Raw genomic sequence first — 16196 nt, forward strand, 5'->3', positions numbered from 1 at the left:
GTGCATCATGGTCACCAACCACTAATGACCAAAATGACATTACCCTGTCCTTCACATGCCAAGACGAATATAACATCTGAGAGGATGTCACGCATAGGAAAAAGTGACATGTTTTGACATAATGGGTAATATTCAATGCTATTGAGAGCTATGTCGATGCTACATTAAGGGGAAAAAAACTCAGTCTGAGTGGGAACGAAGGGTAGCAAATTACGGGGGAAAAAGGAATTCCACTAATTTACCAAGGTTTCTTAAAATTGAAGGGGAAGGTTTTATCATTCTGGAGCCTACGCTTTATAGGCAGAGTTTTGGGGGGCTTTATCATTCCTTGATCTCTTAACAGAACTACTGCACCTTAAGTAAAAGTGCCAAGAAATAACTTTGAATTGAACATCACTTAATTGGCTCCAGTACATGTAGAGATTTATTTTATTTCACTTGTAATAAGACGGTGACAAAGAATAATCTGTACAACAGGAATGATCTCTATTTCTTTAAACGATGTTTGATTTTCCAGCTCTAAACATGCAACGTTTGCAAAGAAACTGCACATACAGGCACTCCATCAGGTCATGTCTATACTTTAACACCAACCTTTCCAAATCCTCCAAAAAACTCTTTGCAAAATGAAGGATTTTGCAGGATTGATGCAACATGGCAAATGTGTGTGGTTGATTTTGGAGGACCCACTGTGTCAAGGTCTTGGGCCGGACCTTGTGTTGTTTCTGCTCAGCCGTGCATAAATTTAGGCCTAGATTATACTTGAAATTCTCTCACTGCTCCAGGATGTCACTGACTCTGCCTCAACATTCTCTAGTGATTGCTGGAGGATTTTGCAGGATTCAGGCAGTGGTCACCCCTCCAAGGACCACATTCAAGAAATAACGGAGGATTTTGCAGGATTGAGGCTGTATGCAAGTTTTACGTGGAGGCAGTTGGAGGATTTTGCAGGATCAAGGTTGCGTCCTAGCAAAAAAGCCTAGGGAGTTAGGATTAAGAATAGTATTTCCTTTAGACAACACTGCTGCCATATGTTTTGCATCGAAGTACACGCCCAGCCATGAATTTGGATACTTTCAGATGTAAATTGGTTGTGCGTACTCCATACTTGTGTCCCACACACTGGAGCTGTGATGAGTAGGTCACACAGCGCAATGTACCATCTCCAAATGAAGTCCATAGACCAGTCTATTTGTCCCAAGAGTCGTCTGTTCCGATGGTCAGTAGTTTCTTGAAGTACTCTGGGTTGGCCTGGATCTTTTCTTCTCGCATCCTCGCCAGCTTGGCGATCCATGCATCCATCTTCTCCTCGGAGGTCTTGGCCAACTACTCGGAGACAGACAGACAGTCAGCCCGAGAGAGAGACAGACAGACAAAAACGGATAATCAGATAAGGATAAAATATGATTGACTTGTGATTTGTGAGTTCTTGTAATGACTTGTGAATGACTTGTGATTTCTTGTTGATGAGAACTAAATCAGTAGTTAAAGCTATAGTCCATCATTTGGAGCTATCCGAAAAGTAATACTTGGTTGAAAGATAGTAAGTGGACTAAACTCCCTGTGAATTGAATCTTTCTGGCAAGCTATCATGTTGAAGTAATAAACGAAAGAAGGCCTTTCCAATGGTGCGTCTTAAGACGCACCGTAGGAAAATTTAAATTAGTAGTTCGTTTTGTTATTCGGCGCAGCGCGCGCAAGCATTGGCACGACGCACAGGTGCACGCGGTTGCTATAATTCGTCAGATCAGTGCGCGACATTGTGTAGCTGCAATCGGCTCAGTGAGAACGTGTCTCAGACGCTGAATTCAGGCCCAATTCAAAACATGATTCAGCAAATTTTGATTTGAAATTGAGATCCTAGAATGCTGTTTTTCTCAGAATATACAGCTGAAGCTGAGCTGAAACTTCATCAGGTTAGTTGTTCAGTACCCTTCTTTAGATTTTTAGCACGTTTGTTGCTTCAAACGAACAAAATGCACAAATTACAAATGATGGACTATATCTTTAAGCCTGTCTGCACTACATGTGTTTAACAGCTGGTTATGGGTTCGAGTCCCTTTCAGCTTACCAATGAACTGGCCAGTTCTCCCCTGTTGACAGTCTTGTAGAAAATGGTCTGGTTCCGCTTGAAGGAGGCCTGGTTCAGACCAGCCACAGCGACGGCCGAGCTGCCAAATATGGCATTGTCGTGGTTCTGCTCTTTGCTCAGTTTGACTTTAGACCGCGCCTGAAGAATGAAGCAAAACAAAAAACCGACTATGGTACACATTTTGAGTGAATGAAAGATTTTGTTGCTAAGTGCATGCGATGTGATGTGAGAGGTTGTCTTCAGCCAATGCCTTTTTGGGAGCCTCTGATGGTCGCCTTCCACGCATCACGGTCAAGCATCAGCGTCCTCAGCTCAGCGGTATCTTGTTGCGCTGCATCCTTCTTCAGCTGTTCGATGTACGAGAGTCTCCTCCTGCTCCTAGTTCCCTTGACGGGTTCCCACAGTACTAGCAGACTCGCAGCTAGCTCTGGGTGATGCACACAAGCCTATCGCATACTTACTTCAAAATGTTGTGCTTACAAAAGAAATATAAAGGAGGGCTTTCTTTCATTATGAGTGTGTTCGATTACCTCCCCCAGCTTATTCGCACCTGGCTCCTCGCGTGATGACAGACATGCGCAGTGGGGCTAAATATACGAACAGTTTCGGGTAAAGTTTCGTGCAAGAGCTGGAAAGTTGAACTTGACACTGAGGCTGCATTCGAATCAATACACGAGGACGCGCTGACGATAGACGTAGCCGTAGCTCTCAAAGCCCGTTTCGGACACGGCCTGAGGCGCTTGCTGGACGTCACGTTGGCAGCCATGCTTATTGCATGGCCTTGTGGGATACTTACCCAAGAAACCAGCTCTGCGGGTTGTTTACTTGGGCCAGACTCATGTAAGCACGAGAAGTCACGTGAGAGGTAAATCGAATGCTGTCGCGCTTGCAGGAGTAAGCGCGAGGAAGTAATCTAACGCACTCTATATGTAATTGTACTTACCATGCTTTGCCCAGATAGGAATGTGCTTGGCTTGAATGAGTCCTCTTCAATCTCGGCTATCGCCTTCTGCTTTTCTCGCTCCTCCGCCAGACTCAGTGGCTCTGAGTATAAAGTGATCAAGTAAGCATAAAGCGATCAACTGCTTAGCCAAATTGACTTTGTTCCACCAAATTCATTTTCAAAAATAAAAGACAATGTGTTTACCTTGTTTGACGGTTGCAGCAATAACGCCCTTTTCCTTCAGTTTATCATTAGCAGAGGCTGGGGACAAAAAAAGAAGAAAGTAATTCCTGAAATTTAAAAAGCCCAATTATTCAAGCCTGTCAGTTACATACGTATACTTCCTTGACATGTGGATACACTGACCAATGAGAGCAGAACACTTGGCTCATTAATATTCATGAGGTGTTATCATACATTTTCATTTGCAACATGCCATGGAATATCTACATACCTGCTGCCTCCAATGCTCTCTGCATCTTCTGTTTGACAGACTCAGCAGGTGTCTAATACAGAGTAAAAATACAGAGAGTAGAAATTCCGTTACTGTCTCTGTCTCAACCTTCAACAGTAAACCCTCTGCATGTTCTTTAAAATGTTATTTGAAGACTACTCTTCAGGTAGTCTCACAGTACAGTGGAACGCCACTATTACGAACATCGTTGGATCCACAGAAAGTGTTCGTAATAACGATCGTTCGGTATAGCGATTTTGAACCGCCAGTACCCTCTTTTGACCAATAGTGAAGTCACTGAACTGGCATTTCTCACATCCCGTGGCCGCACGAAGAGTCGTCAAGAAACTCAGAAACGGATGGTTTCCCTTTTATTCCTTGGGGAAATAATAGCCATCTATCGCTCTGCAACATTCAAACATGATGAAACTATGGGTTGTTTGATGTTCGGGATTTAAAAGTGGCCCAAACAGTGTTTAATATATGTACAACCAGAATGTTTTTTTGTTAATCTTTTGACTTTTTTCAACAACGATGTTCAGATGGTTCGTGCATTAAAACCGGGAGCCAAGGATGATATTCGGTATAGCCGAATGTGCGGTAAAGCGGTGTTCGGTATAGCGGTGTTCCACTGTATTACCCGTTGTCCACGGACCCCCGTCTCCGGTCTAACGTCTGATATATCTAAGCATGCAGATTTATGCGATCCCGCACCTCAGCCAATCGGAGTCGACTTTACTATAAAATCATGACTTCATTTCATTCCCAAATCAGGACTAAATGTTTGATTGGTCAATTTGAAAATGACCTAGGCACCATAGGTTGCAAGCCTGTAGAGAGAAGACAATGAGAAGAAATTACAGTTTTCGATTTAGGAGGAAAAACCCCAGGAGAATATTCTGAGGAAAAACCCATGGAATAAAGTAGGGACTGAAAACCCAATCGCAATGTAGTCCGGGCAGGAATCGAACCCGGGCCATAGTGGTAAACTAAAAACAATGGTAAATGAAAAACAAAAGTCTCTATTGACCCTCAATCTATAGGGATTAAGATGAGAATTAAATTAGTTCATTATGAAACACCTGATGTCAAGCGGAACTTCAAAACGCATGGATTCAAACTCACCACATTCAGTGAGTGTTTGTCTCCCTGGGTGTCCTTAGTTTTTTCCCGCGAGTCGTGCCGTGACCGACTGCCACCGTGGGAAGACCTGTCCACTGATTGGCTGCGAGATCTGCTCCGTCTACGACTTTTGCTAGGTGTTCTTGAGCGCGTCCGAGACCTGGGGGATAGATTATCCCATTAGTAAAGAACAAGTTGATTTGATCTATCTTCCTTAATCCTGCAAGCTCCTTCAAACCTCCTGGTGAGTTTTCAAGCATATGAGAAGGCAAGGCTTTAACAAACCGAGTCATGGGTTTATGGAGTACCGAAGTGTGACGTCATTTAGAACCAGAAAGTGTAGTGCAAACAAATGGAGTACGCGAATGTGTTGGTTCTCGGGCTGAATCACGTGCTAATGTCTTTTACACACATTTTGTTCGCGTGACATATTCACTTCGGTACTCCATAATGGTCCGAAAATTTGGGACTCTCAATGCTGTGTATGAGAGTCCCAAAACTTAAGGTTTGAAAACATGCAATACAAGAAAATAGACTGGCACATGAAACAGCCAGTCCAACACCCCTTAGTATTGCATTAATCAACCTTTCAAAAGAAACGTCTGGTACCTAGCTCTATTCCTACACATTCTCCATGGTCTTGCCACCAGACTACTAAGGTTCAATCTTTGCAAAAAGTTGGACATGTACGAGTCTAGTCTTAGGCTTCAAATTGAAATCACTTGGCTTCGCTCTCAGGTGCAACATATTGAAGAAAAGTCTCCTTTAAAAATGAAATTAAGATCTCAGACTTGGCTGGTGAAATACTGAGGACCTTGTCTTTGCCCCAATGAAAATTTTGACGAATTTTGCGGGCTAAAGAGTGAGTAAAGTTGGTCTGATCTTGTTTTGCATGTTTGTCTGCACTCAAGGTCTCAGTCCGAGTTTATAAGAGAGTGAGATGCTGTTCACACTGATATATTGACCTTCTTTTTGGCTTGCTCGCACTGCGTGATCGTGACCGTCGTCTGCGTTTGGAGTGTCTATCACGATCTCTTGAACGGCTTCGCGACTTCCGGCTTCTGTACCGATCAAATGGCGACATATAAAACATGTGACATGGATAATCATTTCATATCTAATGATGAATTTATTACACATGGGGAATATTTTACTATCTACCCAGAAATATAAGGTCAGAAACAGACAAAAAGGGTAAAAACTTGGCAAATATTTGATATTGAATCGTACTTTTGCCATCTGTACATTTTTGAAGTATGTTTTTGATCTTTTTCGAACATACCTACTCCTGGAGCGACTCCGTGATCTGGATCGCGATCGGTGACGTTGTTTCTTTGATTTTGTCCTCCGGTCGCTACGGCTGGAATCGCTGCTACTCCTGCTGACAGATCGAGAGCGAGACCTCCGTCGAGCTTTGCGGTGTCTGATTCCAAAAGTAAACAGTTAAAATGGCACAGTTATCACGGTTGGATTGAAACGCTCATCTCCTGTACAGTAGTTCTCTGCAAGTCATCGGCTTTTTTTTTCAAAAACTTTGACATTTTTGGGTGTTTGTTCTCTTTGTTTCATATTTATACCTGCGTTCGCTGCTTACACTCCGCGATCTTGACCTGTGCCGACTTTTCTTGTGTTTCTTGCTGTGGCTTCCCATCTGTACTGAAGTAAATGGCTACTGAACCTGTGTGGGGAAAACATAAAGCAAAAGCCTACATGAACCATTATAAATATAATCCCCTCCAGTAAAAAACAATCCAGCATCATATAGACATAAACATAACATTGTGGATATCGTTACGGCAGTCGTAACGCGATTTTCAACTGCTTTCGTTATAACATGTATAACGGTAATTACAAAATCACTATGCGAATCTATATCTCATTTATAACTACCCGTCCCAACAGAACGTTTTGGTAGCTTGAATGATTGGTTACACGTTCATGACCTGAGATTACTGTGCCGGGGATGCGGGTTCGAAATAATTAGTTTTCTTCACTTTCATGTTTTTAATCAAATCATTTTTTTTTTTTTTATTTAAGTAAATTTCATTTTCTTCTTCGTAATCCGTGGCTTTGGATGATTTCTTTTTATAATAAGGGCAATCAAGTCTGAGAACCCTTCGGTTGAATGATTGATACTAGTCTGGTTCCAACAGCCAATGATCCTGACGTTTAATCCTATTAGATCAGGGAACCAGACGGTTCCGTAACAATAGCAGTTGACAATCGCGTTACGGCTGCCGTAACGATAGCTACTGCGTATGATTTCACATTAATCAACCAGCTTGGTTGGCCTCTACTAGAAACACGTCGCTCCATTGCTAGACTAATCATGATGTACAACTACAAGATCTCTCGCAACCTCGTTGAAGTCAAACACGACCTTAGGCCCAAAACAAAAAGCCTTAGGAGCTCGCAGTCGCACCAGTTTTCATACCACCGACCCAACGCTAAATCCAACAGCACCAGTTTCTACCCGTCAACGATCCCCATCTGGAACGACCTGCCAAACACTATCATCACCATACCCGACTTAAACCAGTTTAAACAAGCCTTAGTAGACCACGTCATCGGGGAGGGAACCAAAACCCAAGTCAACTAGCTCCAGCACAGCCGGCCCAACTAGTTAACTCTAGCGGGATGCGGATTCTACCGTTTAGCTGGCGCAACTGATACAGATACAGATGGAAACAGATGACAACTGACTGACAGACTGAACTGTATGTCACAATCACACTGTCACTAGTGTCAGCAATATGTTCGCATATAATCATTCAGGGAACAGTATACATTGTAATAAAGCCCTAAGGGAAAAGTTCCATACTCGGATGCCAATTTATCTGCTGCCAAACATATTAATTGTCACCTCACCTTGTCATTTGAACCAAGAGAAATCCAGGAAGCTGTGTTAAGGTGAAAAAAATTTACTCAAAATGTGTTTTTAGAGCACATTTTGGATGCATACGTCGTGCAGAACTAACTTGAAGCAGCCGGTCAAAACTGATTGTAGTGGCTGAAAGACAGCGGTACGTTATACACGTGACATCAACAACCATGACGTCGCATGAGCCTGCCAATGATAGTGCAATACGTCATTATGAATATTTATTTTCTCATGAATATTTAGTTTATTTCAATGGATACTTCAAATACGTCCAAAGATTGATTATTGCAACAGCGATCGTGCGCGGCCTAGCGGTTAAGAGTCTCGTGTGTCAAGCAAGCGTCAGAGGTTCGAATCCCGATGAAGTAACTGACTGATTAATAAATAGAAATTAAGGAAAGGAGAGGGTGAGAGTAGAGGAGGGAAAGTGGAGGAATAACCATAAAAGATGTAACTTTTGGCGCTAGAAAATTAATTGAAAAAAGTGACGTCCGAGTATGGAATTTTTTCCTGAAATTATAGGGCCTTTCTTAACTTACGACTCTCGCGCGCTTAAGCGTGCACACAATTTTGAGGTGTAAATAATAGCGCCCTCATTCGGCAAGTCAAAGCAGCTGGTACTGAACCTTGTTGCATGGCACACTGTATAATATTACGGGTACGGGTACCAGCGAATGAACTTCAACACTTGACTTCCGGGTGGCCGTGTGACCAACTTCTCAAAATCTCAATCTTTTTTTGCAGACGATAATCAGGTTTTCTCGACATTTGTGCCCCCATAGCAGCATGATTTTTTGCCTCTGATAAGGAGAATTGCTGAGTTGATTCTTCATTTCAAGATGCAGAGTTTGGTGAACAGTGTGAAGGGCACTGCGCTGAATGTTGCAGAGTTTCTGACGCCAGTTTTGAAGGTAGGCCAAACAAAAATGAAAAATGACCGTCTACAAATGCATGTTTTTTTAGCATACACATGTACGTTTGCACTTAGTGACTTAAGTTATGGAGTTTTAGGGAAATTATTTTGTATCTTGACGCCACTTCTTTGGTTGTGTACAAAATCATTGGAGAGTTGAGTGCATTTTCATTTCAAAGTATTTTTTTAAACAAAATTGGACATGTTTTTTTTCACTTTTCAGTCAATGAGTCATGTCACTTGTCAGTCCCAGAATCATGTTTTTTTTTCCAACATTTTTGCAGTGACTGCAGACTGACCTTCATCTGTTCTGAACTTCTGAGTAATATATGAATGATGAAAAAAGAGTGGCGTCACTCCGTCAGGATGCAACATTTTTTTCCGGGGAAACATTGCTCAAATAAATTGTGTAGTTCAACTTAAAGTGAAACTTCATCGCTTTACTTTAATTTAAAACACCCATCATTGATCATGCTCGTTAAATAGTTTACTGAAATACGCCTACTCAGGGAATGACAACTGCACTGTCATGACTGGATAATCATTATCTTTAGGACACCTCTATTTTTACGAGTTCTGTTCAAAACTGACTTTTGCAGATGACTGTCCAGTACCAAAGTGACTTTTGCAGGCTAGTAAAGCAGTCTCTTTTTCTTCAGATAAGCTCATGTTACATGTAGTTGTAATTTGGAAAGCACTTTCAAAGAAAATGTGACTTTCCTGCCTTTTTTTGCAGTTCGCCATCTTGCTTTTTAAAAAAAAATTCTGTTTGTCATCGTCGTCTTTTACCTCTCATAAATCAAAGCCCTGCCCTCGATCTTTCCACAAAATTAAACCTGCTGATATTTAAAGGGAAAATACAACATTTGCAAACATCAAAAAATAAAACTACCAAATCATTTTGAAATACCTTGCTGGACTGTTGTTAGTGAATGACAGTGTAAAGCATCCTGTAAAATCATGGCACCTGGTATACTGTCATTTTCAAGAAAAGTGGTATTTATGTATCAATTTCCAACGCTGGTCGGCCGATCAGCGTTGGAAAAAAATGGCTTTTTTTCAAATACTGGCCCCAATTGACCATCGCACTTGTTTGCAATCGATTACACACCTATGAACGGGTACAAGCCAGCTAGACTGGTTCCCTGACCTTACAATTCTCCAATGTATGTAAACTGCTCTATTTCTTCTTAAATGGAGTCAGGGAACCAGACTACAAGAAAATGATTGTTTTTCTCGGTTTTTATAGCATTTTCGAACCCAAAACCTCCAAAAAGTCAGTGTAACTATATTTGCTATATATTTCCAACCCCCCAATTCCATCCATTTCTGAAAATTACAGCAAAAGCAAATGATGTATATTCCCTTTAAGAAGGTGTCATAGCCAACTGTTCAAATGTGTCAAGAAATATCAGAATGTCACATTTGAGTGTCATTTAGTCAACTGTTTTGGTGAGCCTTTAACCTTATAAAGGAACGGGGTCCTATAGGTAAGGATTACCATGACTGTAAATATTGAACGCAAAGTGCACAATATAGTCTTGGTATACGTATATATTGTTTCAAGAAGTCATTTGACAAAGGTTTTTTTTTTTTCATATTAAAACGAAAATACATCTCTTAACATGCTCAAAAAGTGTGTCATTTCACTTTCTTTTATATAGGCCATAATTATGTTTCATTTCTGACTATTAAAACTATTTATACATATTTTGAATATCAGCATTTATAGTTTGGATATCAGCATTTTAAGCATTGTGTTATCATGTATTATGTAATTGTTCATCACAGGAATCCAAGTTCCGGGAGACTGGCGTCATAACGCCGGAGGAATTCCTGTGTGCTGGTGACCACATGGTCCATCACTGCCCGACCTGGCAATGGGCGGCCGGAGATCCTAGCAAAAGTAAACCATACCTGCCCAAGGACAAGCAGTACCTGGTGACCAAGAATGGTGAGAAATGGGGGAGGTGGATGAGGGGGGCGGGGGGTGGGGGGGTTGTGGGAGGGGAAGGGATGGAAACAAACCACATGGTCCATCACTGCCCGACCTGGCAATGGACGGCCGGAGATCCCAGTAAAAGTAAACCATACCTGCCCAAGGACAAGCAGTACCTGGTGACCAAGAATGGTGAGTCATGGTTGACAGAGGAGGGGGTGGGGGGGGGGGGGGTTGTGGTCGGGGGACATTGATTTGAAAGAGGCACTTAGTACTGCATGTGTCCCATTTCCATTACCCTAACCCTGCTGAATCCAACAGGATTCAACTTTATCATTTACCCGATGGAGCCTGTTGGATTGAGCAGTAAACCCCTTGTGTACATTCCTGATGCAAAATGTTGGATTCAGCAGGCAACTGAACCGCATTAAATGATTATCATGCCATGTTGGACTCCGTTGGATTCAACAGACAACTGATAATAAGGCACAGTGGATTGAGCAGGAAAGTCCGGTTGGACTCTGTTGGATTTAGCAGGGTAGTCCTGAGGAACTAATAGGGGGTTAGGTTTAATAATTGGTTTAGACTTTCTAATGTGTGAATGTAGTCCGAAAATTTGGGATTCTCAATACTGTGTGAGAGTCCCAAAAGTAAAGGTACTGAAAACATGCAATACAAGAAAATAGACTGGCACCTGAAACAACCAGTCCAACAACTCTTCAGTACTGCATCAATCAACTGTCAGCTGACTGTGCCAAAAAATATCTAGGATGTTGGTTTCTATGTCACTATTTCTACGCATTTCTCCATAGTCAGGCACCAGACTAATAACGACATTTGTTCTGTGTCACTCAGTGCCGTGTCATAAACGCTGCAAGCAGATGGAGTATCAGGAGGAAAACGAGGCAATCATTGATGAGGAGGACGGTGATGGTGGATGGGTGGACACTCACCATTATGCAGGTACAGACAAATAATCATGAAGCAGTAATGTCGTTGAGTCCATAACAAGTAAAGCCTGCCGCACTCGTTTCCGATTTTACAGGTTTACTGGATCACCGGTACATATTTTTTTTCACCGTTGCGGAGACCACAAAGTTAACTCGCACACATCCCCAATTCCATCAGTCACATGATGACCAGTCACATGATGACAAAATGGCAGCCTTCAGCCTTCGGATGCGAAGAAAATCAGACATGTTTGATGTCATCTGCTTCATCCGATTTTTCAGCGCACACCTCTCTGGTCTGTTTTATGTTTTTTTTTGGATCATTTATTAGACCAATCAGCAGCGCAGACGGAGACCACAGAGATGACGGGCGCAAAGGAAAAAGAGCCAACGAAGACGACTGACGCAGACGATGATGAAGATGATGATGAAGAAGCTGAAGACATGGAAGGTAAGCTGCTAATACAGCAGAAAACATTACTAAGCAAATTTTCGTACCGAGTACCAGTCAAGAGAAGCACTCATGTCTTACAACATTTTGGCTGGCTCCTCATTTTGTTAAACAGATATTTTTTTTGCGCTCAGCAGATTTCTGTGCTAAGAAGCAATTTGGCCTTGTTATTCCAACCACAAAATTCTGCATTTTTCTTCTCCATTGTGAGAATACAGTGTTTATAGTATGAATATTGTTTGTGCTCAGCTTCTTAAAGCTCTGGATCCACAGTATGAGGTTTTTCTTTCCAAAATTAAATATAGATCTTCCTGATGATAATAATCCTCTTCATGATTTTTCTCTTCTTTTCCAGCCTATGAGGAGAGTGGTATGTTGGAAGCTGAAGACAGTGTAAGTGTTCATTGTCATATAAATTTGAAATAATCAGAAAAATCAAAGGCAAGCAAAACATAAACACTATTATAACCAGCAAAAGCTTAAAGCAGGATTTGAAGATCATCCTTAACTGTCCAGCACCATAATTGCAGTCTCCCAATTTATCAACAAATTGTTCTTGGGCACCCGTAACCACTTCGCGCCGGGATCATTTTCGATGAAAATTTTGATTTTCGCAAAAGGCAAAATTTTGCAGCCAACTTCTGATATACAGCCAAGCGGCACAAATATTGATTCGCCAGAGTCATTTCAACAGTATTTGTACGATATTTCTGGTCGAAACCTTATATGTTTCAATACTCCGGGGTGTGCACTGGAGTGCAAATGGACTTCATGGACTTTGTGTGTGTGTACAAAAGACACGAGGGATTAGCGTGTTCAGATGTCATCCCCGAGGCGAGTCAAGGCACGCTTGACGTTTTAACTCGTCAGCCGTGCCTGTGTGTAAAAACAGCCAGTGCGTGTTATCACGTCCTCCGACGCGAACTTGTTAAGATGTTGCCTCCTTGGAGTATAAAGTTGACCCTGACTTTTCACCTGTGACTCGATGACCTCTACCCATTGCTTGTGTACAGGCCGTCTTAGATACCACCAAGCTACAGAAGGAGGAAGGTGCATCGGGGGGAGACAGCGGTATCCTACAAACGCGCACCTACGACTTGAACATCACGTATGACAAGTATTACCAGACACCCAGGCTGTGGCTGTATGGATATGATGAGGTGAGGGTAGACCCATTTTGGGGCGGAGCTAGAAGGGGATCGGGGGCGTGACACCCCAACCCCTTGATAATTTTAGTTGGTAAATTATTCTCTTCGGCAAAAGGTGAACTGGGATATTGGAAAAGTATATCGCAATTTTTGAAAACAGAACCAAGATGGAAACGTGTCCTTTTTAAAATACAATGTTGTTCTCAACATGACGTCCAAAATTGAATATGTAATTCAATCCAATTCATTTTTTTATTATTCATGATGCCATCATGAAACTCTAGTTCTCAGTTTGCACATAATTAATAATGCAATAAATTGAATAATAAAACAGATGGAATACAGGTTAAAACATTCAATGAAAACAAAAGTAATTTAATAATAGAATTGTTACTTAGCCCTAACCATCCCAAATCCTCCAAAATGCTTTTTGCAAATCGGAAGAATTTGCAGGATTGAGGTTACATGGCAAAAGTGCATTGCTGATTTCGGAGGATGCACTGTGTCAAGGTATTGGGCCGGACCTTGTGTTGTTTTTGCTCAGCCATGCATAAATTTAGTCCTTGATATACTTGAAATCCTCCGCACTGCACCAGGATGTCACTGCCTCTGCCTCAGCCTATTGACAGTCATAGCCGGAGGATTTTGCAGGATTCAGGCAGTGGTCACCTCTCCATGGACCATATTCAAGAAATTATGGAGGAATTTGCAGGATTGTGGCTATATGCTATTTTCCCATGAGGCCAATTGGAGAATTTTGTAGGATTGACGCTACATCCCAGCAAAAAGGCCTAGGGAGTTAGGGTTAAAGTAGAGTTAAACCTTCACAACACACAAAATGGACCACATTGAACGGGATGGCTAGGGGATAAGGGAGAGAGAGTCAGAGACCGGGGAGAGGGAAGTAAGATCTGGGATACATACCAAGGAGAAAGAGAAAAAGGACTTGCACACACACACACAAACAAAGAGAGTGGGGAAATAAATAAAAACATTGTTTTTTACAGAATCGTAAGCCGTTGACTGTTGAGCAGATGTACGAGGACATTAGCCAGGACCACGTGAAGAAGACGGTGACAGTGGAGTCCCATCCCAACCTCCCACAGACCATGTGCTCAGTTCACCCATGCAGGTAGGTTGTGAAACTCACTGGCCACCCGAATGTGGCCGGTAATGTGGCCTGCAGAATTGTGGCCTGCAGAATTGTTGGCTAGCCAGTTGTGGCTCAAAGATATGGGCTTGCTAATGCCCATGCAGGTAACTTGTGAACCAGAGAGATACACTCCCTGGCCACCAGAATGTGGCCGGTAATGTGGCCGGTAATGTGGCCTACTGATTGCGGCCCACAGAAAATGTTGGCTTGCCAGTTGTGTCTCAAAGATGTGGGCTTGCTAATGCCCATGCAGTTAACTTGTGAACCAGAGAGATACACTCCCTGGCCACCAGAATGTGGCCGGTAATGTGGCCGGTAATGTGGCCTACTGATTGCGGCCCACAGAAAATGTTGGCTTGCCAGTTGTGTCTCAAAGATGTGGGCTTGCTAATGCCCATGCAGTTAACTTGTGAACCAGAGAGATACACTCCCTGGCCACCAGAATGTGGCCGGTAATGTGACCTGCAGATTGTGGCATGCAGAAAATTGTGGCCTGCCAGATGTGTGCTTGACAAAGGGGTGCAAGCATACCTTTGTTTGTCAGCTGTGATAACTACTGCGGCAATTTTGACTAGAAGCCAATAATTAAAACGTTTCCCTCAATTGTTCTCTCCGACAGACACGCTGACGTTATGAAGAAAATCATCCACACTGTTGCTGATGGAGGTGGTGAATTAGGCGTCCATTTGTATCCTTTGAAACTCAAATATGTCACTTTGAATATAAGATTTAACGATGGGGCTATTATTGTAATGTACACGCTCATCGTTTGTAAAATATTTCTCATAAGCTTAAGTACTGTCAACCTATTTAAGTCCATTCCAAGTGACATAGGCAGCCATATTGATAATAATAATGTGGTGCGAATGTAGCGCTTTATACCTTTCAAAGTGCTTTACAATTATTATCCCTGTTCATCAGGAATGAGACTATTTTTCTGCAGCAGCTCGAAATCAGCGCATTCTGGTCTCTACCTTCACAGGTACCCATTCATACTCCTGGGTGGAGAGAGGCAATCGTAGTAAAGTGTCTTGCCCGAGAATGCCAGCATCATGTTCCCCATTGACGTACCGTGGCATAAAAGTCGAACACTGTAACCATTGAACCACAGCGCCACATAAAGTCTTCAGTGATTAAATCGGTCGTGGCATGCAACAGACACATCACCTGAGAAAACTGTTAGTTTTGTTTTCATTTGTATGAAAAATCACCACGGTGATGTTTCCTTAACCTGAAATTCACAGATACCTTCTTATCTTTCTCAAGTTTGTCCAAGCTGTCATTCCAACTATAGAATATGACTACACTCGTCAGTTTACCATGTGATGTGCGCAGAGAGAAACCAACAAAGCAACCAAACACAAAAAATTGGCCTGTCTGTATACGGTATGCAATTATTAAAAAGAAAAGGAAACAAAGCATGAATGTCGTGTATCAAGTTCTAATCTGCTTGTAAAACTTTTAAGGAGTCATTGCAAAACTTGCACAGCTTGGAAGCACACAACGAAATTGTGCACAATTGAAGCAAAAATCCAGGGAAAATATTAAGAAGTTATCAGCAAGCAACGAAACCTCCGAAGATGAACTGTCAATATAATGTATGCAATTCAAAAACAAACAATCATAAAGCCTGAATGTTTTGTATCAAGTTACGTCCGCTCGTAAGCTTTTAATGGATCCAGTTGTTGTAGTAACTTGCATAACTTGAAGGCTCACACCAAAATTGTGCACAATTGAAGCAAAAATCCGGGGGGGAGGAATATTAAGCTAGTGCATTAATATTTGTGTCAGTTGACCTCTGCTCCTTTAAATTGTAGTCGTATTTGATGTAAAAAGAGTCAAATGAAACACTGCATTTTGAAAATCAGTCATAATAGGGCTGTCCCGAAAATGCCGACTATACCAAATATTCATAGGGCTGTTTGCTGATTTGAAATTTGAAGGGGAAAAAACAGCAAAACCCCAAAAAGTTCTCATGTACACACACATGACTGATGTTATTTTTATCATAAATGAAGCCACTTTTTGTTGTTGATGCAACTTGTTTGGCGAGGGTGGATCATTGTTCTCATTCTTTCAGCAAAGTTTAACCGGCGCGCTTTGCGTGCAACGCGGAACCTGTCGCATGTAAAACTTGATTGGTGAGATTC

The 16196-nt window shown here is 42.0% G+C and overlaps 2 protein-coding genes across 5 annotated transcripts; one reads left to right on the forward strand and one right to left on the reverse strand.

Moving 5' to 3' along the window:
• Window positions 1–397: 397 nt before the first annotated feature.
• LOC119723683 (serine/arginine-rich splicing factor 4-like) lies at window positions 398–8118 on the reverse strand. Of its 3 annotated transcripts, none has more exons than XM_038194471.1 (10): window positions 8032–8118; window positions 6189–6289; window positions 5894–6034; window positions 5577–5672; window positions 4615–4771; window positions 3490–3541; window positions 3240–3296; window positions 3036–3136; window positions 2072–2230; window positions 398–1326 (listed from the first exon to the last, which is right to left on the reverse strand). In XM_038194471.1, exons 2-10 carry the CDS (start codon window positions 6260–6262, stop codon window positions 1189–1191), a joined length of 975 nt encoding a protein of 324 aa, XP_038050399.1. In that variant the 5' UTR covers window positions 6263–6289; window positions 8032–8118; the 3' UTR covers window positions 398–1188. The 3 variants fall into 3 exon arrangements, with proteins under 3 accessions (XP_038050399.1, XP_038050400.1, XP_038050401.1); XM_038194472.1 differs by having other exon boundaries at window positions 8027–8094; XM_038194473.1 differs by lacking the exon at window positions 8032–8118 and adding an exon at window positions 7034–7052.
• Window positions 8119–8177: 59 nt separating this feature from the next.
• LOC119723684 (ubiquitin-like-conjugating enzyme ATG3) lies at window positions 8178–15990 on the forward strand. Of its 2 annotated transcripts, XM_038194474.1 has the most exons (10): window positions 8178–8403; window positions 10197–10259; window positions 10437–10536; window positions 11200–11307; window positions 11626–11745; window positions 12101–12138; window positions 12759–12905; window positions 13901–14025; window positions 14666–14734; window positions 15291–15990. In XM_038194474.1, the coding sequence occupies exons 1-10, from the start codon at window positions 8332–8334 to the stop codon at window positions 15370–15372; spliced, it is 924 nt and encodes a 307-aa protein (XP_038050402.1). In that variant the 5' UTR covers window positions 8178–8331; the 3' UTR covers window positions 15373–15990. The 2 variants fall into 2 exon arrangements, with proteins under 2 accessions (XP_038050402.1, XP_038050404.1); XM_038194476.1 differs by lacking the exon at window positions 10437–10536 and having other exon boundaries at window positions 10197–10359.
• Window positions 15991–16196: the final 206 nt, after the last annotated feature.

Source organism: Patiria miniata, unplaced genomic scaffold (assembly GCF_015706575.1).
Source record: "Patiria miniata isolate m_02_andy unplaced genomic scaffold, ASM1570657v1 HiC_scaffold_17, whole genome shotgun sequence".
In the NCBI taxonomy this organism is placed as follows: Eukaryota; Metazoa; Echinodermata; class Asteroidea; order Valvatida; family Asterinidae; genus Patiria; species Patiria miniata.

Bases quoted from the DNA above. Each gene is read 5' to 3' on its own strand.
- LOC119723683 (XM_038194471.1), bottom strand. From the start codon at position 6,262: ATGGGAAGCCACAGCAAGAAACACAAGAAAAGTCGGCACAGGTCAAGA. The intron at 3,137-3,239 runs GTAAACACATTG...CTTTATACTCAG, and splicing joins TGCTGCAACCGTCAAACAAG to AGCCACTGAGTCTGGCGGAG. The intron at 2,231-3,035 runs GTAAGTACAATT...TTCATTCTTCAG, and splicing joins TCCTATCTGGGCAAAGCATG to GCGCGGTCTAAAGTCAAACT.
- LOC119723684 (XM_038194476.1), top strand. From the start codon at position 8,332: ATGCAGAGTTTGGTGAACAGTGTGAAGGGCACTGCGCTGAATGTTGCA. The intron at 11,308-11,625 runs GTACAGACAAAT...ATCATTTATTAG, and splicing joins GGACACTCACCATTATGCAG to ACCAATCAGCAGCGCAGACG. The intron at 11,746-12,100 runs GTAAGCTGCTAA...CTTCTTTTCCAG, and splicing joins AGAAGCTGAAGACATGGAAG to CCTATGAGGAGAGTGGTATG.